Consider the following 25,262-nt stretch of genomic DNA (forward strand, 5'->3'; position numbering starts at 1 on the left):
AAAGTTAAAAGTTGTCAACTGTTATTTAATGTATTATTTTAAAATATTGTAATGCTGAAAGAACAAATACGTCAAACTTTGAATATGCCGGAATAATCCTCTTTGTTACCGGTTTCTCATTAGCATATTTTTTACGAGTTGTTTTTATTATTCAGGCCATTATTTCGTCTTGGGAGGAGTCGACTTTAATCGTATCACAGTATCAGTATAAACTCTTCAATACCCAATGTGTTGTTTCGCTCCCTAATTCCAGCAGTAAGATGTTCAAACCCTTTCATCTGTACCTACTTAATTTGTTGCTGCGCTTAAATGCTGAGTTCAACGTGAAATAGCTCCAAATCGAATAAACGCTGAAACTGTCAAATGGCAAACTGAAAAGCTCAATACTGCCCCTCAAGGCCAACGGCACTTCCAGTGTAGTTTTTTTTTGTTTTTTTTAATGAATACTTGTACATGTGTCATATTGTCTTAAGGGTTTCAGTATTTGTAACATTTCTATACTAGGAATACTTTTTTGGTAATTTCTGGTAATATTTAACATTACGAGAAGCTGACCCCCTTTTTTTTAAAGTATGACAGTTGTATGTTAAATTTTCAAAGGGGCAACAGATAAATGATTAAACCTGACAATCAACATTTGTCCCCTTTCATACTGTTTAAAACGTATCCACATTAAAAAAATCACATTATTGTAAAAATAAATAAATATTTCTTCTTTCAAAAGTTGGATCTGTATTAAATCTTTGCAAGAAGATACAACCAAGAGGAAAATAAAACTAAAAATTTTCTCAAGAATCACCTACCCGCTCAGTATTATAAATTAAAAACACTAATTTTGTATTTGTTTGCACTTTTTATTCTCCCATGTTATAGCCAGGCTTAATTTATTTCTGTACACACATTTAGCTGTTAACTTCCTGTTAAATGGACAAGCAGGAGTTCTATTATTCTGTGACATATGTCACGGCTGTTTAAAATGATCTGATTCAGGAATAAATTTTGCTCATAACTGGAGACTTTCTACATGCACAGACATAGAAGTGAGAAAACACAACATGAAACTCTAACTGCATTTTGCTGTAAACAGGAAACATAAACTTACTTTACACAATATGACCCCTTTAATTCCACAACAGGCTGCACAGGAAGTGCTCCCATATGGCAGAAAATTTGAGAAATGTTTTTTTTTTTTTTTTAGGGGTGAAGAAGACAAATCAGTGACAGCAAATAGTTATAATTAAGATTATTTATTTCCAGTGTTGTGTTGAGAGAGGCATTGCACAGGCCAGATGTTTCAAACATTGTCTCATGCAGTTCCAAAGTTGTTGTTTTTTTTTTAATTCCTCCCAAATTATTGTGCCCATGCATTTTCCTGCAGTTGACAAATAGAAAGGGAAGAAAGAAAATAAAGATGAGAATGCCACACACACACATTCATGATCCTGTGAAAATGTACGGGAAAAATAGAAAAAACAAAAAAATAACAAAAAAACAAACATTAAAAACTGGAATGCCTGTAAGACTGTTCTCAAAAATAAAGTACAAAATTAAATAAATTTCCTCTTCTTTGCAATGAAAAATGAAAAAAGGCACTTTTCTTCTGCGTTAAAGAATTCACAAAAATGAACAAAAAATTTTTTTGGACTAACTGGACAAAAATGGTAAAAAAACAAAAAACAAAAAACAACAACAACAACAAAAAAACCCTACCAAGCATTACATACTATAATATCAGAACTTCATTACATTTTTTTGTTGTTGTTGTTGAATTCAGTCATTATTTGATAAAACTATAAAATAATCCTCCAGTCCTTCCAGCTAATATCTGGCTGTTGTGACTCGTACGGTGAAAAAAAAAAAAAATTAAAAATCAGTAAACTTCCCACCGCACTCAGCTCAGAAAGCAGCCGTCAGTTACATCAGCATACTTCAAGTACGGGAGAAAAAAAAAACACAATAAAACATTTACATCTATAAAAATGACATTATTGTCACACGCAGCTAGTGTTAGTCCACGTAGGAAAGATGAATACATTCTTCAAACCAGTTAAAACAGGAAGAACAAAACAATAATTACTGAAAAAAAAAAAAGATTCCTCGCTAAGAGTCAATTTGACCTTTTAGTTTTCACTTTGTGGTACAATAGTGCTCTGTGACATTCCACATGAAGAAGCTCGTGCTCGCCGTATTCACGCCACATTCTTTTACTGGCGTGAAATCGTGCATGTTCCAGTCGTCTCTTCAGCTTTATTCCAGTAACAGCCTATAAACAATATGTACAGCAGATACAGGAAGTAGAAAAAAATGTGCAGTAACTTTAAAATGTTCACATGCGCATGATCTCACACACACACTCGCTTTTCACTCGCCTCACAAACACACCAGACAACACCGCCATTGTTGTTTCACAGATACTGATAGAAACGCGAGCGCACAACCTGTGCTCCCGATAGTTTGTGCGGGTGTGCGTCTGCGCCGAGGGCAGCTTTGTTTTTGCTCTGCAGTCCGCCTCCGTTAACGTGTTCCGCTGCTGGCGATTCTGCACCCAGGGAAGCAGCAGGTGGCGCTCTTTCTGGGATTTTGTCTTGAGCGTTGGGGTCATCCTCTGGGACGGCTTTTGGTGCAACTTCAACGCTGCACTCCGCGTTTCCGGTCCTGCAGCGCTCTCTCGTGATCCAGTCCCGGATTGAGAAGTCCTGAGAGGAGCACCTGGGTTTAAGGCGGTCCAAAGCTGACAGCTCGGCGGCCTGGTCCACTCCACCCTGCTCCCTCCAGTCGTTGATGGCGGCTAGCTCTGCAAAGTCTCTCTGCCCACCCATGGTGTGCCTCCTGCGAATGCTCTTCTTCTTGCAGCGGGTCTCGGGAACTCGGTTCTTTTGGCTGCCGACACTGAACATGTCGTCGGCAGATGAACGCAACCTCAACTTGAGCCTCTCTGTGATCTTCAGGTGCCAGGCTGGTTCGGAGCGCTCCGACTCACTGCGCGAGGAGGAGCTGAGGCTACTGGTGGACCGCCCCTTTTTTACAACATCCAGAACCCGGGACAGGCGTGTGGAAGAGTCGACTCTGCCTGCACTTTGCTCACCGCCACCGGATACACCTTCCACTGATGATTCGCTGTCTGTCTTCTGTCTCAGAGACCACCTTCTCGACAGGGTGTCACATTCAATCATCCTGTGGGAAGGGAAAAGGCGCCGTGCTTCCAGTTTTGATGCGGCGCTCCCCTCGGCTCTTGGGTCGTTCTTATCGTGCGCCCCGTGCTCGGTCTGTCTCTGCTCTGGACACGGTGTGGACTGATTGCTGCCACCGCCAGGAACAAAAACAGGGAAGTCACTTTCACTGTCCGTCTCCATCGGTCGTCCCTCACTAATGAGCTCACTGCGTTCATCGTCTGCCTCGTCTCCGGCCTGCAGCTCTGGACTGAGCGCGCTGGACTCTGCTCCCGTCAAAAACGTGATGGAAGACGTGGTGGAGTAATCAGAGGTTATGGAGCTCACCTCTGCCCCAACCGATGCTCCCGGACCCAGTCCTGGTCCCATGCATGCTCCTGCAGGAAGGTCGGGGGACATTCCTGCAGTCCATTTTTTCGGTCGTGACCTCGGGACTGATGCTCCAGAGCTCATGGTTCCAAGGTCTGAGGTGTTTTCGTCCATTTGAGATGGAGGATCTGACAGTGAGGACTTCACCCGACTGGCTGGTGGATAGCTGAAGTTTGGAGAGCCAGGGATTTTTGGGGAAGGAGAAGGTGAAGATGAGGCCCATCGCGGTTGAATCTTGAGGGAGGGGTTCCTCTTTGCCTTAGGCATCAGCTCCACAGTTCTCCCAATTTCTTGGGTCTGGATGTATTGATTTGCGTTTGGTTTTGGGTCGGGGCTGGGATGACTCTTGTTGTCCACCTCACCTTGGAGGCTGCGCTGGTTTGGCTTCTGTCCAGGGATCTCCTTCGTGTGGAACACTGCATCTAGGTCATCATCTGAGCTGCTTGGCTGCGGCTTCTCTTTGGACTTCTTTCTTTTGCGGCTGGCTGCAGCAAAGATGGAGGAGACCAGGAGCTCTCGGCTGCACTGGTCCTTCCCTGAGCCCCAGGAACCCTGAAGAGACAGAGACAAAGGAACGGAAAGAAAGAACAAAAAGAGAACAAAAAAATGACTACTTCTGATAATGGGAACTACATGAACTTCAAAAAGCAGAAAACCCTTCAGTCCCCTCTGAAAAACTTAAATCTGTACTCCACCTGCTCCTGTGAAGCACCAAAAAACCAGAAGTGGACAGAGAGAGGAACATTAGGGGGCATTGTTAACAGGGGACACATTATTACGCCCAAGCCATCGCCATCCGAAAAGCAGAAGCACAAAGATGCAGAAGCACAGCAGGGGCGCTGTGAGTGGACTTAAAAATGAAGAAAAGCCATGAAATAAAAGCAGTGCATCAAAAAAAAAAAAAAAAGTCAGTAGCTTCTGCTACTGACGCGTTTAGCATCAGCTTTCTCATTTTCAGGACTCTAATGTCCATATATAGCCCCGCCCACTTTCAGAAATATTGCCTATTTGGCTGACAGGAAATGATAAAAACAAGGGAGTACACAAGGACTCTGAAGAGATGTCAACTAACTCTAGAGAAGAAGAACAATTAGAGAAGCTTGAGAAGAACATTGTTTTGTCTGCTGGGTTCCACGGCGTCAACAGAAAACTGTTCAGGTACCGGACCAGGTGGGTCACGAAATCAACCTATTAAAAAAAAATCTCCACAGTTCATGGTCTCAGGTTTACATTAAGGGCTCAGTATGAAAAATCCAAAATATTACGTTGATACTACACATACTTTTCCCTTCCAAAACGATCATAAAATGGGGACATGACACTATTTTTTTGGCAGGATCCCTATTTTCTTGTCAACTTCGAAGGGCCATATCTCTAAACTGTAACAGATAAGGCCTTGATTTTTCTGTGGATTTTTGTCTGGTATTTATTTTATATTTAATCCCAATAAAAGTTTCCTTGGATTTAAAGTTTTCAATTCATGGATGTTCAAATAACAGTTTTTTTTTTTTTGGTTTCATCAAAAATCCATTTTTCTGAGTCCCCTGCCTGGCATACAGTACCTAGCCTCTGTTGCAATAAAAGGAATGTACTTTGAAAGTAGCCTGTGATGACATTTTATTGCAGAAATAAATATCCTGAATGATTTATAATATGGAGAAAATCTGGTACAAAGTGAGTCCAACCCCAGGTAGGAAAGGGTTAATTTGAAAGAATATTTGGATTTGATCAGATCTTGACATCATCTCCTTGGGGCCCAGATAAAGTGAGAAACTAACCTGATGTGCTATCCTTCTCCGCTCGAGGAAGTGACGACTCAGATTAGTTCTACAACAAATTCATTACACCATCTGCTGGATAAAAGTGGTAAATTTTTCAGACCTCATCAATAAACAAATTCACTCTGACTCACTCAGAGTGAATTTGCTTGGAGCCTATCCCAGCAGTCACAGGGTGTGCAGCGGGGTCCACCCTGGACAGGACGCCAGTCTGTCACAGGGCCACATACAGACAAACAAACACATTCACACCTATGAACAAATTTTTAAAATTTGCAGTTCACCTAGCCTGCGTGTCTTTGGATGTGGGAGGAAGCTGGAGCAGCCGGAGGGAACCACACTAACATGGGGAGAACATGCAAACTCCACACAGAAAGGACCAGGTCGGATTTAGACCTGTGACCTTCTTGCTGTGAGGCAACAGTGCTAACCACTAAGCCAGAGTGCTGCCCCGTTTACATTATATCAGTTCTGGAATTTAAAAATCAGTTTTAATTTTGTAAAAGGTCAACAGGGAGGCTCAGTGGTTAGCACTGTTGCCTCACAGCGAGAAGGTCACAGGTCTGAGTCCGACCTGGTCCTTTCAGTGTGGAGTTTGCGTGTTCTTCCCGTATTTTCCTTCCACTTCCAAAGACATGCAGATTAGGTGGCTTAGAATCACTAATCTGTGAGTGAGTTTGTGTGACAGACTGGCGGCATTTCTGGGGTGTATCACGCTCCCCGCCCGATGACTGCTGGGTCAGGGTCCAACCCTCCGTGACCCCTACTTGGAATAAGCTGATTCATAAAATAAATGAATAGTAAGTAAGTCCCTTCGGCTGCTCCCTTGTTTGCACTCGGGGTTGCTACAGCAAATCCAAGGTGGATCTGCATGTTGATTTGGCACAGGTTTTACGCCGGATGCCCTTCCTGACGCAACTCCACATTACATGGAGAAATGTGGCAGGGGTGAGATTTGAACCCAGAACCTTCCGAACTGAAACCAAGCGCATTAACCACTTGGCCACCACCCCTGCCATAAAATAAATGAATGAATATTGTAAAAAAACAAATGCTGTGAAACTTTATTTTGTCCTTTATTTGTTATTTACATGGATGTTTGACAAATAAAACTTTCAACTGCCGCAGCTGAGCCTCATCTTTTTGGTGCAGAATAACCCGTGCTTCATGATCAAAACACTCCTGCTGTAAAAATTAGGATGACCCAGAACTCCACGAGCAGAACAACCCCAAGATTTGAAAAAAACCCTAAACTCATGACATCTCCTGTTTCTGCTGTGTTTCAGGTCAGTAGCAGTTTGTGATGAAACTGAATGCGACAGTAACAAAAAAAATTCCATGAAAGACTTTTGTGGTTCAATGTGATGGCAAGCAGTGAGATGAAGTCTGCAGGTAACTCATCAGAATGACAACTCTGATTCTCGTCTCGACTGGAGGCGGGCCTTATCTTTCCCGTTGTTGACCTGCACTATCAGAGATTTCACAGCATTTCCACTTGACACACAAACTCACCTTTGATTTAGCCGAGTCACTAGTTGGTGAATCTGCAGATAAGAAGAGAGAGAAGAGGTCAGATGGTCTGAAAACACGGACGGACACATTTGAGAAGTGCAATGTGAAAATGGACCAAAAGCGTGGAAGTAAAAGCAGAACGTGGACGGGGTGACAAATGGAGCGAGGTCATACGTGAGTGAACAACAAGGCCATGCTGCACACGGGATCACGTGAGCGCTTACGTTATACTCAGGCCCACATTTACCCAACATTCTCAAGATCCCCTCAAATCACCAGGGTGAAATCTCACAAATCGGATATATAAAAGTCAGATGTATATGGGTGTATGGTTTGTGACTGGCCTGTTGCTTAGCAAGAACCACAGCAGCCCCCACCACACACACACGCACACACACACACACACACACACACACACACACACACACACACACACACACACACACACACACACACACACACACACACACACACACACACACACACACACACACACACACACACAAACCGCTCCTAGGAGCACCAAAAAATGTTCAGTTTAATGACGTCAGAGCTGCCTAAAAGGTTTCTGAGTGACACTGAGTGCAACTTTGGTAAAGAACTTTATTCAGTGCACAAACAGCAATGGAGCAGATAATGTGCCATGCAGAGCGACAATTCAAGTCCAACAGGCATCATAAAATCAAATTTATGAGCCATTTTGAAGATACAGATTATATTTTTGCTTTTGAAAGAAGCTAAAACCCCCAAGTAGGTGGAACCTTCTGCACAATTACTGTAGAACAATCAACAGCTGATGGAGAGCTCGAGGTCTCGATGGAGAAGCTAAGTCTGTGTTACCCCAAAATTCTGCACCCCATCAGATTCTGTCAGCTCGTACAAAATTTTAATGATTTTGAATTGCCAAAAGCAAATCTTAAATTTCTTATTTAAATTCATAAAAATGTGAACAAAAACAAAAGTTCATTCTTATGGATGTCTGAACTGTATTTTCAATATCAATTCAATCAATCAATTTTTTTTTTTATATAGCGCCAAATCACAACAAACAGTTGCCCCAAGGCGCTTTATATTGTAAGGCAAGGCCATACAATAATTATGTAAAACCCCAACGGTCAAAACGACCCCCTGTGAGCAAGCACTTGGCTACAGTGGGAAGGAAAAACTCCCTTTTAACAGGAAGAAACCTCCAGCAGAACCAGACTCAGGGAGGGGCAGTCTTCTGCTGGGACTGGTTGGGGCTGAGGGAGAGAACCAGGAAAAAGACATGCTGTGGAGGGGAGCAGAGATCGATCACTAATGATTAAATGCAGAGTGGTGCATACAGAGCAAAAAGAGAAAGAAACAGTGCATCATGGGAACCCCCCAGCAGTCTACGTCTATAGCAGCATAACTAAGGGATGGTTCAGGGTCACCTGATCCAGCCCTAACTATAAGCTTTAGCAAAAAGGAAAGTTTTAATGTGAGAGCTGTGAGCTTCATCAAAGTTGTTGAGTCAAAGCAGTGACAACGTTGCGATGTGTGGCGACAGGACACAGTGATGACATATGGACGATATGGAAGAAGAAATAAAAAATAATCCAAACATAGGTGACAGGGGTCACAGAGGGGCTAGCTGCATGAAAAGAGAGGGTGGCAGCGAGAAAAAAATGAAAATTAGTCCACACCCGACCTTCAATGAGGTTTACTCATAAAATCCTGGCGTTATGTTTGACACAGCCGAGCCCCCCTATACACCCCTTAGTACAGGTGATGGCACATGGACGGGTGAGGTAGAAACCATACCATGCTATCTCTCCTGTTGGCAAGCTTGCGAGGCAATGAGGAGAGACAGCGGAGAGCTTTTCAGACAGTAGCACCGGCCCTGTACGGTATAATCTGACAGAGAAAAGCCACAACACCGGACACTGTACAGTACCGTGCAGCGGCTTCGCTTCCCTTTTGGTCACGATTCTTTCTTTCGTACTTTGTGTCTTTGGTATTAGTTGTGCTCAAAAGAACTGCGGGTTCCTGCAGACGAAGCAGCTACACTGCGGGCAACAATCGTCCTTCTTCCTACAGTTCCAGCTGTCCATCACGGACACTATAGAGTCCATCAGTGACATCATGGCGTGATAGACTCCTCCCCCTTGGCCTGTGTCAAGATCAGTATGTGTGAATGCTGGGAAAGCCTTTAGGACACCCGACAGAGCCTCACTAGAGACAAAGGAACCAGAGGTTGCCTTTCACTGTAAAAAACATCTATTTGTGACGTGGGAAAGAACATTAACGTGCAGTAGCGGGTGGGACAAAAGCAGGGAGTAGAACCAACACATGACTTTAACCAGCAGAGCAGCAATCAAAGGAAAATCATTTTCATCTTCATGGTACGGAATCAAAGTTTAGCAAATATGGAGCTCTTCGAAAACAAAGGAACAACGTGACAATTGGGAAAAAAAACTGCCTTCAAAAATCACGCAGGTTTTTGAAGCCATGGTTAGCTTAGCATATTACTACCTGACTGCAACAGCCAAAGAAGCGAGAGAAGCTCATCTTAAGGGAGGAAGCCACACCATCATAAGTTACGGGATTACACGGCGGGCCGCCGTCGACCACAGCGCCCAACAGTCAGAGGGAACAGAGAGGTGAACACGACACAGATCGGTTGAGCTGCGGGCAGCGCGTTACCTGATACTTCACCCTGCGACGTGCCCGTACGGCCGATATTGGTGAGCAGGTGGTCGATGTTGGGGACCGGCTGAGACTCCACCGCTGTCTCCTCCTGGGACACGGTCTGGAAGGAATGGCAGATAGAGACAAGCTGAGTCAACAAGTATCATTTTCTCATGAACAACACTGTGTCCAAAAGTTAGATTTTTGATAATAACCAAAACTATCCAACATGGATTATTTCATTCAGGTTGAAATTCTCGTGAACAACACCATTCCAGTTTGGCTGTTAATCCAGAACAGGCAAAAATGTGAACTGGGTTTTCAGACCCAAGACTAACCCAGTACTAGAAAAAACAGTATTTTCTTCTACGATAACCTGATACTATGACCTGATACTGTGTATAATTAAATTTTAAAGCAAGTGGACATTCTAATGTATCTTATTTTTTTACTTTGCCTTTGGAACTTCAATATTTATGTGCTAAAGACCGGCCAAGGGCTCACTTTTCTCTGGTCAGTTCTGTGTTTTTGCATTTTGGACATTCAACAATAATAAAAGGGTTAAAAAAATCTATATATTAAAAGCCAAGAGGCCTCTGTGTACATGCATACGTGTGTATAATTTCAATCAATCAATCAATCAATCAATTTTTTTATATAGCGCCAAATCACAACAAACAGTTGCCCCAAGGCGCTTTATATTGTAAGGCAAGGCCATACAATAATTATGTAAAACCCCAACGGTCAAAACGACCCCCTGTGAGCAAGCACTTGGCTACAGTGGGAAGGAAAAACTCCCTTTTAACAGGAAGAAACCTCCAGCAGAACCAGGCTCAGGGAGGGGCAGTCTTCTGCTGGGACTGGTTGGGGCTGAGGGAGAGAACCAAGAAAAAGACATGCTGTGGAGGGAAGCAGAGATCGATCACTAATGATTAAATGCAGAGTGGTGCATACATAGCAAAAAGAGAAAGAAACATAGCAGCATAACTAAGGGATGGTTCAGGGTCACCTGATCCAGCCCTAACTATAAGCTTTAGCAAAAAGGAAAGTTTTAAGCCTAATCTTAAAAGTAGAGAGGGTGTCTGTCTCCCTGATCTGAATTGGGAGCTGGTTCCACAGGAGAGGAGCCTGAAAGCTGAAGGCTCTGCCTCCCATTCTACTCTTACAAACCCTAGGAACTACAAGTAAGCCTGCAGTCTGAGAGCGAAGCGCTCTATTGGGATGATATGGTACTACGAGGTCCCTAAGATAAGATGGGACCTGATTATTCAAAACCTTATAAGTAAGAAGAAGAATTTTAAATTCTATTCTAGAATTAACAGGAAGCCAATGAAGAGAGGCCAATATGGGTGAGATATGCTCTCTCCTTCTAGTCCCCGTCAGTACTCTAGCTGCAGCATTTTGAATTAACTGAAGGCTTTTTAGGGAACTTTTAGGACAACCTGATAATAATGAATTACAATAGTCCAGCCTAGAGGAAATAAATGCATGAATTAGTTTTTCAGCATCACTCTGAGACAAGACCTTTCTGATTTTAGAGATATTGCGTAAATGCAAAAAAGCAGTCCTACATATTTGTTTAATATGCGCATTGAATGACATATCCTGATCAAAAATGACTCCAAGATTTCTCACAGTATTACTAGAGGTCAGGGTAATGCCATCCAGAGTAAGGATCTGGTTAGACACCATGTTTCTAAGATTTGTGGGGCCAAGTACAATAACTTCAGTTTTATCTGAGTTTAAAAGCAGGAAATTAGAGGTCATCCATGTCTTTATGTCTGTAAGACAATCCTGCAGTTTAGCTAATTGGTGTGTGTCCTCTGGCTTCATGGATAGATAAAGCTGGGTATCATCTGCGTAACAATGAAAATTTAAGCAATACCGTCTAATAATACTGCCTAAGGGAAGCATGTATAAAGTAAATAAAATTGGTCCTAGCACAGAACCTTGTGGAACTCCATAATTAACTTTAGTCTGTGAAGAAGATTCCCCATTTACATGAACAAATTGTAATCTATTAGACAAATATGATTCAAACCACCGCAGCGCAGTGCCTTTAATACCTATGGCATGCTCTAATCTCTGTAATAAAATTTTGTGGTCAACAGTATCAAAAGCAGCACTGAGGTCTAACAGAACAAGCACAGAGATGAGTCCACTGTCCGAGGCCATAAGAAGATCATTTGTAACCTTCACTAATGCTGTTTCTGTACTATGATGAATTCTAAAACCTGACTGAAACTCTTCAAATAGACCATTCCTCTGCAGATGATCAGTTAGCTGTTTTACAACTACCCTTTCAAGAATTTTTGAGAGAAAAGGAAGGTTGGAGATTGGCCTATAATTAGCTAAGATAGCTGGGTCAAGTGATGGCTTTTTAAGTAATGGTTTAATTACTGCCACCTTAAAAGCCTGTGGTACATAGCCAACTAACAAAGATAGATTGATCATATTTAAGATCGAAGCATTAAATAATGGTAGGGCTTCCTTGAGCAGCCTGGTAGGAATGGGGTCTAATAAACATGTTGATGGTTTGGATGAAGTAACTAATGAGAATAACTCAGACAGAACAATCGGAGAGAAAGAGTCTAACCAAATACCGGCATCACTGAAAGCAGCCAAAGATAACGATACGTCTTTGGGATGGTTATGAGTAATTTTTTCTCTAATAGTTAAAATTTTGTTAGCAAAGAAAGTCATGAAGTCATTACTAGTTAAAGTTAATGGAATACTCAGCTCAATAGAGCTCTGACTCTTTGTCAGCCTGGCTACAGTGCTGAAAAGAAACCTGGGGTTGTTCTTATTTTCTTCAATTAGTGATGAGTAGAAAGATGTCCTAGCTTTACGGAGGGCTTTTTTATAGAGCAACAGACTCTTTTTCCAGGCTAGGTGAAGATCTTCTAAATTAGTGAGACGCCATTTCCTCTCCAACTTACGGGTTATCTGCTTTAAGCTACGAGTTTGTGAGTTATACCACGGAGTCAGACACTTCTGATTTAAAGCTCTCTTTTTCAGAGGAGCTACAGCATCCAAAGTTGTCTTCAATGAGGATGTAAAACTATTGACGAGATACTCTATCTCCCTTACAGAGTTTAGGTAGCTACTCTGCACTGTGTTGGTATATGGCATTAGAGAACATAAAGAAGGAATCATATCCTTAAACCTAGTTACAGCGCTTTCTGAAAGACTTCTAGTGTAATGAAACTTATTCCCCACTGCTGGGTAGTCCATCAGAGTAAATGTAAATGTTATTAAGAAATGATCAGACAGAAGGGAGTTTTCAGGGAATACTGTTAAGTCTTCTATTTCCATACCATAAGTCAGAACAAGATCTAAGATATGATTAAAGTGGTGGGTGGACTCATTTACTTTTTGAGCAATGCCAATAGAGTCTAATAATAGATTAAATGCAGTGTTGAGGCTGTCATTCTCAGCATCTGTGTGGATGTTAAAATCGCCCACTATAATTATCTTATCTGAGCTAAGCACTAAGTCAGACAAAAGGTCTGAAAATTCACAGAGAAACTCACAGTAACGACCAGGTGGACGATAGATAATAACAAATAAAACTGGTTTTTGGGACTTCCAATTTGGATGGACAAGACTAAGAGACAAGCTTTCAAATGAATTAAAGCTCTGTCTGGGTTTTGGATTAATTAATAAGCTGGAATGGAAGATTGCTGCTAATCCTCCACCCCGGCCCGTGCTACGAGCATTCTGACAGTTAGTGTGACTCGGGGGTGTTGACTCATTTAAACTAACATATTCATCCTGCTGTAACCAGGTTTCTGTTAGGCAGAATAAATCAATATGTTGATCAATTATTATATCATTTACCAACAGGGACTTAGAAGAGAGAGACCTAATGTTTAATAGACCACATTTAACTGTTTAGTCTGTGGTGCAGTTGAAGGTGCTATATTATTTTTTCTTTTTGAATTTTTATGCTTAAATAGATTTTTCTGGTTATTGGTAGTCTGGGAGCAGGCACCGTCTCTACGGGGATGGGGTAATGAGGGGATGGCAGGGGGAGAGAAGCTGCAGAGAGGTGTGTAAGACTACAACTTACTGTTGCTGTTTAGTATGTTTATGTATTTTGGGTCAATGATGAACATCACCAAAACAGAATGTTGACAGGACAAATATTTTTAGATAAATTATGGATATTACATTGAACAATGGACATTGCTAATTACATTCTGGACTCACACGGCATTCCAGCAGGGGGCAATAAACCATTTATATATTAAAAGCCAAGTGGCCTCTGTGTACATGTATACGTGCGTGCGTGTGTATAACTTCAATCCGAGAGAAACTAGGGAGAGCTGACATTTGCTCTTTGGTATGTTTATGTATTTTGGGTCAACGATGAACACCACCAAAATGGAACGTTAATAGGACTAATATTTTTGGACAAAATTATGGATATTACATTGAACAATGGACATTGATAATTACATTCTGGACTCACACACCATTCCAAATCATTACAGAAACTTTACATAATTTATTACCACCCTTGAAAAATGTCAGTTACCTATTTTATAAACACTACCCAATCTAGAGCCCATGGATCCCCGCAGGTAACACACTAGTTTATTTTTAATCCTATCCGAATGACTTTGCACGACAGTAAAATGACGTGCTCTCCTTGTGTGTGGCTGTCGTGACAGAACAAATGAGATATTTCCCCCTTTAATTCATAGCAATTTTTTTTTATTTTTGTTCATCTTTGAGAAATTCTAAACAATGAGGCTGTTTTGATAAATATAATTTATAAGGTGTACTATAAGCAGTTCTTTTTTCATGAGGGTTAGTAGATATAATTCAGTGACATTTTGGCCTGTAAGAAAGTGTTTCTGAATGTTTGAGACCTGAAAACTAAAAGCCAAAAATAATTTTAAAATTTTTACAATCTTCACCTGGAAACACTGCAAATTTTGTATTTTCCAAATTATTCAAAAGTAAATTTTGAGAAAGTTTTAACAGAATTATGTGGCAACAATGCATTTACTTCATTTTGACAATTTCTGTAGTGCAAACCAGCAACAGTGGCCATTAAGACACTGTGATTATTGACACAAGCTCGCCAATAGAGGGCAGTGTTCTATCATCATGCAGTCAGTCGAGGCCTGTCTGTCTGTATTTTATTTTATGGTCAATTTGCATGGTAGAAGATACCAACACAGCCCAACATAGATGGTTCACTGATAAGAAGATGCTGTATGAATACAGCATTATTTTACTGTATTATTATTTTACTGCTGCTTTCAGACCTAAACACTGACTACATTAATCCCATGCCTTCCCTGATCATTTCAGGGTAAATACAATTTTTTTTTTTTTTTTATGAACTATAACACATGATTCATCACTGACTGACTAAAGAAGGCCAAATTTTTATTCAAGATTAGAGGTGCACCAATCCAACCGGTATTGGTCCAATATTGTCCAAACATAGATGTCGGAAGAAAAAATCCATTCGTTTGTAAATCTGATGTGTGTGCTATGAATGATTTCTTTCAGGTGTGTAGAATATTTGTACAAAGTACATCCAGACAAATATATTTAAGAAAGGATGAGGGGCCTGATTTACTAAGATCCCAAATAATGAGTACTAAACTGCGCAGGCAATCCACATTTCAGGCGTTTTGTAAGACAGTTTTGTGAGAGATTTACTTAAGACTAACTGTGCAACTGATAGCGGGTGGTAACGTGCTGTAGAAAGCAGTATGTAAAGGAGGATTTTGCATGTGTTAATGGCCGTAAGCACAAGAACAAAATTCAATCAGCTACGTGCAGATATGTACCTTACACACAAAATCTGCCACATAACAGTGTGTTCATGTCGGCAATTTAAGAAGGACAAAACAAAAAGAAAAAAATGATCTATTTCAGAAATTTAGTTATTGCACCATCCACAGTATTTACACAAACTGGTGAATAATTATGAAACGTTCTGCCAGTGGAATGCACACACATTTGTCTGTGTGTGGTTGACAAGCAGAACGTAGCATAATTATTCACCAGTTTGCTAAATACTCTGGTTGAACAATAACTAAATATCTGAAATAGGAGATTTTTTTTTTTAATAGCCAGCACATGAGCGTGTTCACACAGTGCATTTGTCCCACACAGAATCCGATATGTGAGTCTGTGTGTGGTCCACCTGTTTTGCGTGGAAATATTTATTCTTAAGGAAACAAGGACAAAGTAAACCATTAACTCTTTAAATATACACGTTTACAACGAATTATTTCATATTTTTTTCTGTACAATAAGTATAACAGCAGTATAACCCACAAAATACAGACTCTATCAGCACCCCTTAAATTTTTGACCTTAATAAATTATGTTATGTGTGCAAACCTCGAATATTTCCATGTTCCCACCTAAAAGTTTGCGCACACGGCTGGACAAACCACAAACTGCACATTAAGAAAGGCAAATACACTAAATGGACAATACACATTATTTTGCATATTTGAAAGATATAATCCTCAGTGTGCGCTGTTAGTACATCAGCACGTACTTTTTTATATTGAGAGTGGTATTAGTGCATGTGCACGTTATAACACACGCAAACCACCCTAGTTGTTTTAACGCAATGAAAAAGGCATCTGATTGGTATTGGTATTGGCAGACACTAAAGATTCCAGGCTCTGTGTTGTATTGGATGTGAAAAAGTGTTATTGTTCCATCCCTATTCACGATATGAATACTGACGTGTACACATTGAAGCTGCAGTTCTGTCTGTACACATGAAAGAATGCAGAGAGGGAAATCATTTATCAGCTCCTTTACTTCATGTGGGTTTGAGTTCTCCGTCAGCACATCTCTATTTTAGCAGATCTGCCTGAGGATTCCACAAGTGTCTGTTCATTGTCGCTTTAAGCCATTTTTCTTTACTGTTCTTCGACAAGTGAGAACATGAAAATCCTTCATTCAATGTAATGTAATGAAAAGCCTGTTGTTTCACAACTTTGAACAAAAACCACATCTACTGTGGCTCCATTGTGTCGCAGCACAGATGTTTAATGTCACCTCTAAGACATATAACAGTGTTGTACTTACCACTGGATCTCCGCTGCTATCTTCAGTGAAAAACCAGTCATTCTATCAGGGATTTAAAAAGTATTAAAAAGTTAAAGTTTGATCTTTGACGTGTGAGAATGTGTGTGTTTGGAGAACTGGATCTCACATTCTGAATGAGAGTCTCCACTATTTTGTACTGGTCTGGCATGTGGATAACCATGTGGGTCATGTTGTCCTCAGTGGTGCGCACCAGCGTGGGGCCGAACACAATAGCCAGGTTCCTGGGTTCCATCTAAAACGTAACACAGACACCATTTGCTTGTGTGTTGGGAATCCTGCAATAAAACCTTTCTTGTGAAAATTTGAAACTTTTCTTTACCTTATTCTTCTCAGAGTTTTCAGCCACAGTTCTGAGGTGAGCTAAGAGGAACTTGAGGGTCTCATAATGATGATCTGGTAACTCATGAAGCTGTGAGGAAATTAGACATTGAAGGACAGCTGTTAATGTGGTGATTGACCAATTGGGTCGGGGGGGGGGGGCAGGGTCCACCCTGGACAGGACGCCAGTCTGTCGCAAGGCCACAGGCAAAACACAAACGGTCGAACTCACCAGCTTCTTCAGCACTTTGAGTCTCTCGATTGGATCTTCGATTCTGTTGGCCTCGATGAAGTCTGTGTACTTTTCTGCAGGTGGAAATAATAGATTTTTTTTAGATCTTTTGGCCTCAGACAGTGGACTCATCTCTGTGCTTGTCCTGTTAGACCTCAGTGCTGCTTTTGATACTGTTGACCATAAAATTTTATTACAGAGATTAGAGCATGCCATAGGTATTAAAGGCACTGCGCTGAGGTGGTTTGAATCATATTTATCTAAAAGATTACAATTTGTTCATGTAAATGGGGAATCTTCTTCACAGACTAAGGTTAATTATGGAGTTCCACAAGGTTCTGTGCTAGGACCAACTTTATTCACTTTATACATGCTTCCCTTAGGCAGTATTATTAGATAGCATTGCTTAAATTTTCATTGTTAGACAGATGATACCCAGCTTTATCTATCCATGAAGCCAGAGGACACACACCAATTAGCTAAACTGCAGGATTGTCTTACAGACATAAAGACATGGATGACCTCTAATTTCCTGCTTTTAAACTCAGATAAAACTGAAGTTATTGTACTTGGCCCCACAAATCTTAGAAACATGGTGTCTAACCAGATCCTTACTCTGGATGGCATTACCCTGACCTCTAGTAATACTGTGAGAAATCTTGGAGTCATTTTTGATCAGGATATGTCATTCAAAGCGCATATTAAACAAATATGTAGGACTGCTTTTTTGCATTTACGCAATATCTCTAAAATTAGAAAGGTCTTGTCTCAGAGTGATGCTGAAAAACTAATTCATGCATTTATTTCCTCTAGGCTGGACTATTGTAATTCATTATTATCAGGTTGTCCTAAAAGTTCCCTGAAAAGCCTTCAGTTAATTCAAAATGCTGCAGCTAGAGTACTGACGGGGACTAGAAGGAGAGAGCATATTTCACCCATATTGGCCTCTCTTTATTGGCTTCCTGTTAATTCTAGAATAGAATTTAAAATTCTTCTTCTTACTTATAAGGTTTTGAATAATCAGGTCCCATCTTATCTTAGGGACCTCATAGTACCATATCACCCCAATAGAGTGCTTCACTCTCAGACTGCAGGCTTACTTGTAGTTCCTAGGGTTTTTAAGAGTAGAATGGGAGGCAGAGCCTTCAGCTTTCAGGCTCCTCTCCTGTGGAACCAGCTCCCAATTCGGATCAGGGAGACAGACACCCTCTCTACTTTTAAGATTAGGCTTAAAACTTTCCTTTTTGCTAAAGCTTATAGTTAGGGCTGGATCAGGTGACCCTGAACCATCCCTTAGTTATGCTGCTATAGACTTAGACTGCTGGGGGGTTCCCATGATGCACTGAGTGTTTCTTTCTCTTTTTGCTCTGTATGCACCACTCTGCATTTAATCATTAGTGATTGATCTCTGCTCCCCTCCACAGCATGTCTTTTTCCTGGTTCTCTCCCTCAGCCCCAACCAGTCCCAGCAGAAGACTGTCCCTCCCTGAGCCTGGTTCTGCTGGAGGTTTCTTCCTGTTAAAAGGGAGTTTTTCCTTCCCACTGTCGCCAAGTGCTTGCTCACAGGGGGTTGTTTTGACCGTTGGGGTTTTTCGGAATTATTGTATGGCCTTGCCTTACAATATAAAGCGCCTTGGGGCAACTGTTTGTTCTGATTTGGCGCTATATAAATAAAACTGATTTGATTTGATAAATCTCATTAGTGGGCAACAGATGGAGTACTTGATAAATAACCAATCACCACTAACGTCTAATAAGTTCAGGTTCCAAGTATTTCCAGTGAGTAAAATTGTTGTGCTTTTTAATTTCTATGTTAGCACAGTTAGCAGCTATTGATAGCTAGGTGGTATTAGCGTCACCGTTACTGAGGCCAGAAGCCAGACACAGTTTCCAATACCTGGACCCAAGACACCTGTCATGAAAACCACCACCTACTCCCCATAAATAAGCGTTAATAAAACACCCGAACAGCCTGTTAGCTTTAGCTTGTTTGATAACTTTGAGATGGGGGGTTTGGGCTTTATTTGTCCTGCCCAGGTCTTGCCAGTCTTGCCCATACGCCACATCTTTACTCATTTATTGGCAGGTAGGACATTGGTGAAGTAAGTAAGCACTGCAGGGATGGTGACACCCAGAGCCACATGATTTGAGCTTCCGTGACGCTCTTCAGAAAAACTAAGAGTGACATCATGGAGAGTTGCTTACCATTGGTGAACAAAGGCTCTGGAAGCTTCCGGAAGAAAGATTTCAGCAAACTGCTGATCACATTGAGGTCTCTCCATTTCTGCAAAACATGACATTTGGATTATAAATTATACAGAAATTGTAAAAACAGATCCAACACTTTTTACACTACTACACAACACTATTATTATTATTGTTATATTAGAAAAATCACACCATTTATCACAGCTAGTAACTGTAAACATATAAATTTTTAGTGGATTTTCAAATTCCACTGGGCCTTTAAGTCACCATGTGTATCAAATGGTTCAGTCAGTTTAAAGAGATATTTCATCGAAATCACTTTATTCTAAGTTTCTTTCTGTAACCAACAATCACATGACAAAAATTCAGATAACAGAAAATGAGACATGCCATTATACGTATACTTGTCGTATACGTACAGTGTACGTACCTCCCACCCTCTTTTTGTTTACACACACACACACACACATATATATATATATATATATATATATATATATATATATATATATATATATATATATATATATATATATATATATATATATATATATATATATATACACACACATGTCTCTCACAGTGGACATGCACCTAAGATGAAAATTTCAGACCCCTCCATGATTTCTAAGTGGCAGAACTTGCAAAATCGCAGGGTGTTCAAATACTTATTTTCCTCACTATATATATATATGAAAATAAGACTTTGAAAAATGTTGTAGAGTCCAACTTTTATAATATTTGTAAAATAAACAAAAAAATTCAACCTGTTATTTCCTTCTTTTATAATTTTGAAATTTCTAACTATTATACTGAGATCTCCCTATGTAGAACAACGATTGTGCTGCCGCCACAGAGATGCACAACTTGCAGTTGAAGTGAAAAATAAGCCCAGAGTGAGTAAAAATGATCTTATGAACCTTTTGAGTCATTGAACAGGACACACGCGAGTCACAATTCTGGAGCTGCTATAAATCTGATTTCATGTGGCGCTCGGGCTGTCCGATGCCAACTGCCTGCAGGGAAACGACAGAAAACAGAGGAATAATCGGGCGACACTTACATCATCCTGGATATCAATATCGTTCATCCCCTTGTTGTTCAGTTCCTCCTGCATGCTGGAGATGGCGGTGTTGTTTCCCGGCACTCGGTAGATACCTGTGTACTCCAGACCCCGCTCTTCCACCAGCTTACAGCAAACCTCCACAATCAGAGGCACAAACTACAACACACACACACACAAAAATATATATATATATTTTTTTCGAAAAGCCAAAATCTGTAAAGAAAATACAGAAGACCAACATATGTGACAGGTGAGAATGGAAAAAATAATTATTAATGTATTACATATGCATTAATTATAATTATTATGTGTGTTAACGTAGTATTCATGCAGTTGCACATGAGGAATAAAGAGCAAACACACTGCAATTCAAAAAAACAGTTGCTGCTATTCTGCATTGACTACTCCTGTCCACCATGGGGTGCTGTTTCACAAAGAAAGACTCAAAACATATACAAAGTAAATACAACATCAGGAAAAAAAAACTGCAAATGGTTACACTTAAAAGGCTGCATGTATAAAATATAAAAAGAAAAAAAAAAGCCTCATTTATTCATCAATTATTAAAACGGACTCGGGTTACGTTCATATTATTTTGTTGCAGCTGCTCGTGTAAATTCTACCTTGTTGGTTTGTGCGGGAGGACAGTCGTCCAGTCTTACACCAAACGTGACTCCAGGAGATGGCTTCTTCTCCAGAGGTTTCCTCCTCAGCCCTGGGATTCCCTTCCTCCACGTCCCTTTGTCTTTAGGAGGGCTGGTGTCATCTACACACAGAGGAACACGTCACAAGTCAACATATCAGCACAGTGCATTTCACCCCTCAATTAAAAATGGGGCATCATTTCAGAATCTGTTTGGTTTTTCCACCTTTGTGCATGTTCTTCCTGTCCTGATCGGGTCTGGGTGAGTGAGGACTCTGCACTTTGACGTCTCCTTTCCCTCCGAGCAGCGTCTGTCTGATGTTGAGGGACTGACGTGAAGGTCTGGGTGAGGGTTCCGTCTTATTGCCTGTTGGACTGTAAGATGTAAAGGCGGGTGAGTTTTGTTGTAAGACGTCCGGTCAGAACCTGGCCATCTCCCTTGCTGCTTACCTCATCAAGGTGTTGTATTCCTTGATCTTCCTGCTGATGAGGTCATGGCTAGTGAAGACTGCGTTCTAAAAAAAGAAAGAGGAAAGAAGGAACATGAAGGTGAGGGATAAAAATGACAAACGCTCCCCTCACCCCGCTAACAGGCACTAACATATCTGCAGAAGCTGCAGCTATCAAGTGACAAGACCTCAGGATCACTGCAGCGGGGCTAGAATCTCAGAAGAAGGGAAATGTGATCTTCGGTTTCTAACCACAGAGTTCTGCCTACTTTCAAGAACACTGCCGATCAAGGGCATGGAGCCGGATTAAGCATCTCCAGTTGATTAAAATGTACCCAACATAGTCGCTCGTATAAATACAAAAGAACCGTTTAAAACCGAGACCCTGGACTACTGCACAACACCTCCACCCGCTACATTGACAACTCTCACAGACACTCATGTTAGTCCGGCGGCTAAGGGACAAATTTTAGGGGAATCATGCACTTTTATACAAAAGCGCCAAAACTTTATCAGAGGTACTTTATAGTGTCCTGAAGTATATAAGATCGGGAGACATTGAATCCATAAACGTCTACCATTTTCAGTCTTCTACAGCATATAATTCATGACAAACTCTTATCCAAATGTCTTTTTAAGTTCATAATATAAACTTGAAGGTTATGAAAAATGTATTAAGGCTAAGTAGGGATGCTTCGAATGTACTTCAGTGTGCTTACACTCTTAGAAAAAGCGCTAATCTAGGGAAAGTGACTAAATATTGTCTAACTCATTGTGAATATCAATATACCTATGCAATATAGCTGTTTGCGAGCATAGGGCAAAGGAAAGATGCTACTCATGCACGCTAACATATTTACACTCTAAAATAACAACAGTGTTTGAACGAAAGAAATGCTCTTTTATTAATTACAAGAAATCAATTTTGTTTTTATGGCCATAACCATTATTATTATTGTTGTTGTTGTTATCATTATTATTTTATGTAATTGGTATTAAGACAATTATCACCATATTTTTTAACTGAAAACATTGTAAATACCTGGTTGGCAAACTTCCTAGATATGCACAAATGTTTCATGAATATTTTTAATGAACTACACTCTACAGCTTTCATGCTAGGAAGATCACAGTGACCTAATTTTATGTCTCAGAGGTAGAGGCCTGTTAAAGATCCATACAGGCCTGAAATGAGTCCTGTACCTCTTTCCATTTTGAAACATACAACCCTGCTAATGTATAAGGATGTACAACGACGTATGACGCCGCACGACGGATGATACATGATCACATAAGCTAGGTATGGCTTTGCACTAGTTGCAGTAGCCATTCTCTACAGCTTAACAATGTCCAATCTTGATCACTGGCCCCTACATAATAACCATATGATTGTACTGTCATATGAATAGCAAAATATACACTGTATTATAACCATGCAAACACACTTTTAAAAAAAGCAGGATACAGGGCTAAAATCAAATGTCTCCCGCTTTGACATAACTTAATATAACCTAAAGAGTCCCAAGACAAAGTTTGGCACTTTTGTAAAAAAGTGCTTGATTCTATCCTTTAACTGCTGGACTATGTAGACTTCTTACACAACACTAAGTTCAAGTACTTTGTTTGAAGCCCAAGTACAAGTGCAGAAGAAATCTTGTGTAGGGCTCACAGTCACATGATAGAAAGAACAATACATACAAAAAAAAGTATAAAACAATATAAAAAACATAGCATAAAAAACGCAGTATAAAAAACACAGAATAAAACAATATAAAAACAGTACATAAAAAGTCTAAAAACTATAAAACATAGTATAAAACAATAGAAAAACAGTATTAAAAAACAGTATGAAACCATATAAAACACAGCACAAAAACAGTACAAAACACAGTATAAACAATATAAAAACACAGAATTAAAAAAATACAAAAAACAGTATACAAGAAAACAGTATAAAACAATATAAAAACACAGTATACAAAAACACAGCATAAAACAATACAAAAACAGTATTAAAAAACACAGTATGTAACCATATAAAACACAGTATAAAATAACACAAAAAACACAGAATTAAAAACAAAAAACAATATAAAAACAGTATAAAACAATATAAAAAACACAGAATAAAAAAATACAAAAAACAGTATACAAAACACAGTATAAAACAATATAAAACACAATATACAAAACACAGTATAAAAAATACAAAAAACACAGAATAAAACAAACAAACAAAAAAAATAAAAACACAGTAAACAAAAATACAGTATAAAACAATACAAAAAACACAGAATAAAAAACACAAAAAACAATATAAAAACACAGTATACAAAAATATACATATAAAACAGAATAAAACAATATAAAAAACACAAGAAGGACAGAGCGCAATTATGGCTGGTTTAATTGTGCATTGTGTGTGTTGGGGGAGAGACACTGTGATCACCTTTTTGGGGTTCTGGACTGAGAAATGTGTATTCCACCACTCCAGCCTTAGTGGGGCGTCGAGACCGGTTGGGGATAACTGTTGTAGAAGCTCTTTCTGTTGGTTCTGATGGTTTTGATGCTGTGTGGTCAGTGGTGCCTTTGTTGCTGGTGTTCTTGTTTTTTTAAACAGAGTGTCCGGGGTGATATGGGTCTTTGAAGATGGCCTGCAGTTTGCTTCTGCAGCACTGTGTGAGAACTTTTAACATCTAACTTTGTTCTCTCACCTTTTCACAGATGCTGTTTTAAGCACTTCACTGCACACTGTACAGTAAAATGTAAATTTTTATTATTTTACATACCACATTTTCCAGAGTATAAGTCCCTTTCACACCAGGCCAACGCAGAGTTGCATAATGCGGCGTACCGACTACGCTCAGCTTATGCAGCCCTTCGCCGAGTTTATGCAGCCCTACATGGTAATACGCTGAGAGATGCAAAGGGACGCAAACGGGTCCGCGAAACGTTTAATTTTTTTTCACGGACTTGCGGTGTAGAGCACTGTGTCCGGTGCTCTATGCAAGTCTACACAACACTCCGCTACTCTATGTAAATCTATGCAACACTGCTCTACTGTACATGTCTCTGCAACTATGCACAACCCTACGCCAGTTTGGAAAAAAATCCTTTTAGGTTTTTTATCAGTACATACCTGCATTGCTAGATTTATTAATCCTGCTGGACTTTGCTGGCAGTGAAGCTTCAAAACCACGAAGAAGAGACGGGCCAAGCACACATTCACATATATTCACATTCACTATAACTCCTCGTGGACGGCTCACCAGTGAGATGAGCGAGACATAGTGTAGCGGTCTACATCCACTATAACTCACAGACAGATCGCGCGTGCGATCGCAGGCTGCAGCTTTGCTTTCACCTCCTCCAGTTCTCTCAGGATTGTGGCACGTTAAATAAAGTCCATTAACTGCTAGAAATAACGTAGTCTGTTTTCCAATGTATCAAATTGATCTGTGTGTCCAGGCAGTCTGTAAAAACAGCGTCATGGAGCCGAGCTAGTAAAAAAAAAGAGAAATCTCCAACAGACTGTTTTCCAGTTTGAAAGCTTTTGCATTGGTTTGTGGCCCACCTGTGTAACAGTACAGGCAGATTGTTAAACATGGACCGGATACACAGAATACCTATTAGTTAGCAAATCTGATGCGCCAAGAGTGTGAGCTGTCAATCTTAAATGCTGCTCATGTATGTACATATAATAATTCTTAACACTGAGTTTTTTGTGTTTTATGAAAATGTAAAGTAATGTGTGATATTTATCTATG

The 25,262-nt window shown here is 40.2% G+C and overlaps 1 protein-coding gene and 1 long non-coding RNA gene across 6 annotated transcripts in view; one reads left to right on the top strand and one right to left on the bottom strand.

Annotated features, from left to right (window-relative positions):
* The first annotated feature begins 871 nt into the window (after window positions 1-871).
* LOC117506670 lies at window positions 872-1,564 on the top strand. The gene is made up of 2 exons (XR_004559528.1): window positions 872-1,179; window positions 1,210-1,564. It is a non-coding gene; the product is annotated as an uncharacterized LOC117506670 (long non-coding RNA).
* Window positions 1,565-2,097: 533 nt separating this feature from the next.
* The window catches only part of LOC117506635 (rho GTPase-activating protein 21-A-like), a 185,620-nt gene continuing 162,455 nt past the window's right edge, over window positions 2,098-25,262 (bottom strand). For all 5 annotated transcript variants that reach the window (XM_034166195.1, XM_034166185.1, XM_034166170.1 and 2 more), the window contains 12 exons: window positions 21,497-21,561; window positions 21,273-21,421; window positions 21,027-21,169; window positions 20,401-20,559; window positions 19,335-19,413; window positions 17,130-17,203; window positions 16,899-16,988; window positions 16,686-16,811; window positions 16,559-16,600; window positions 9,497-9,602; window positions 6,830-6,861; window positions 2,098-4,091 (listed from right to left, as the gene is read on the bottom strand). In XM_034166195.1, the coding sequence (XP_034022086.1) occupies window positions 2,406-4,091; window positions 6,830-6,861; window positions 9,497-9,602; window positions 16,559-16,600; window positions 16,686-16,811; window positions 16,899-16,988; window positions 17,130-17,203; window positions 19,335-19,413; window positions 20,401-20,559; window positions 21,027-21,169; window positions 21,273-21,421; window positions 21,497-21,561 (2,751 nt within the window). In that variant the 3' untranslated portion in view covers window positions 2,098-2,405. The remainder of the gene's footprint in view (window positions 4,092-6,829; window positions 6,862-9,496; window positions 9,603-16,558; window positions 16,601-16,685; window positions 16,812-16,898; window positions 16,989-17,129; window positions 17,204-19,334; window positions 19,414-20,400; window positions 20,560-21,026; window positions 21,170-21,272; window positions 21,422-21,496; window positions 21,562-25,262) is intronic.

Source organism: Thalassophryne amazonica, chromosome 1 (genome assembly GCF_902500255.1).
Source record: "Thalassophryne amazonica chromosome 1, fThaAma1.1, whole genome shotgun sequence".
Taxonomy (NCBI): Eukaryota; Metazoa; Chordata; class Actinopteri; order Batrachoidiformes; family Batrachoididae; genus Thalassophryne; species Thalassophryne amazonica.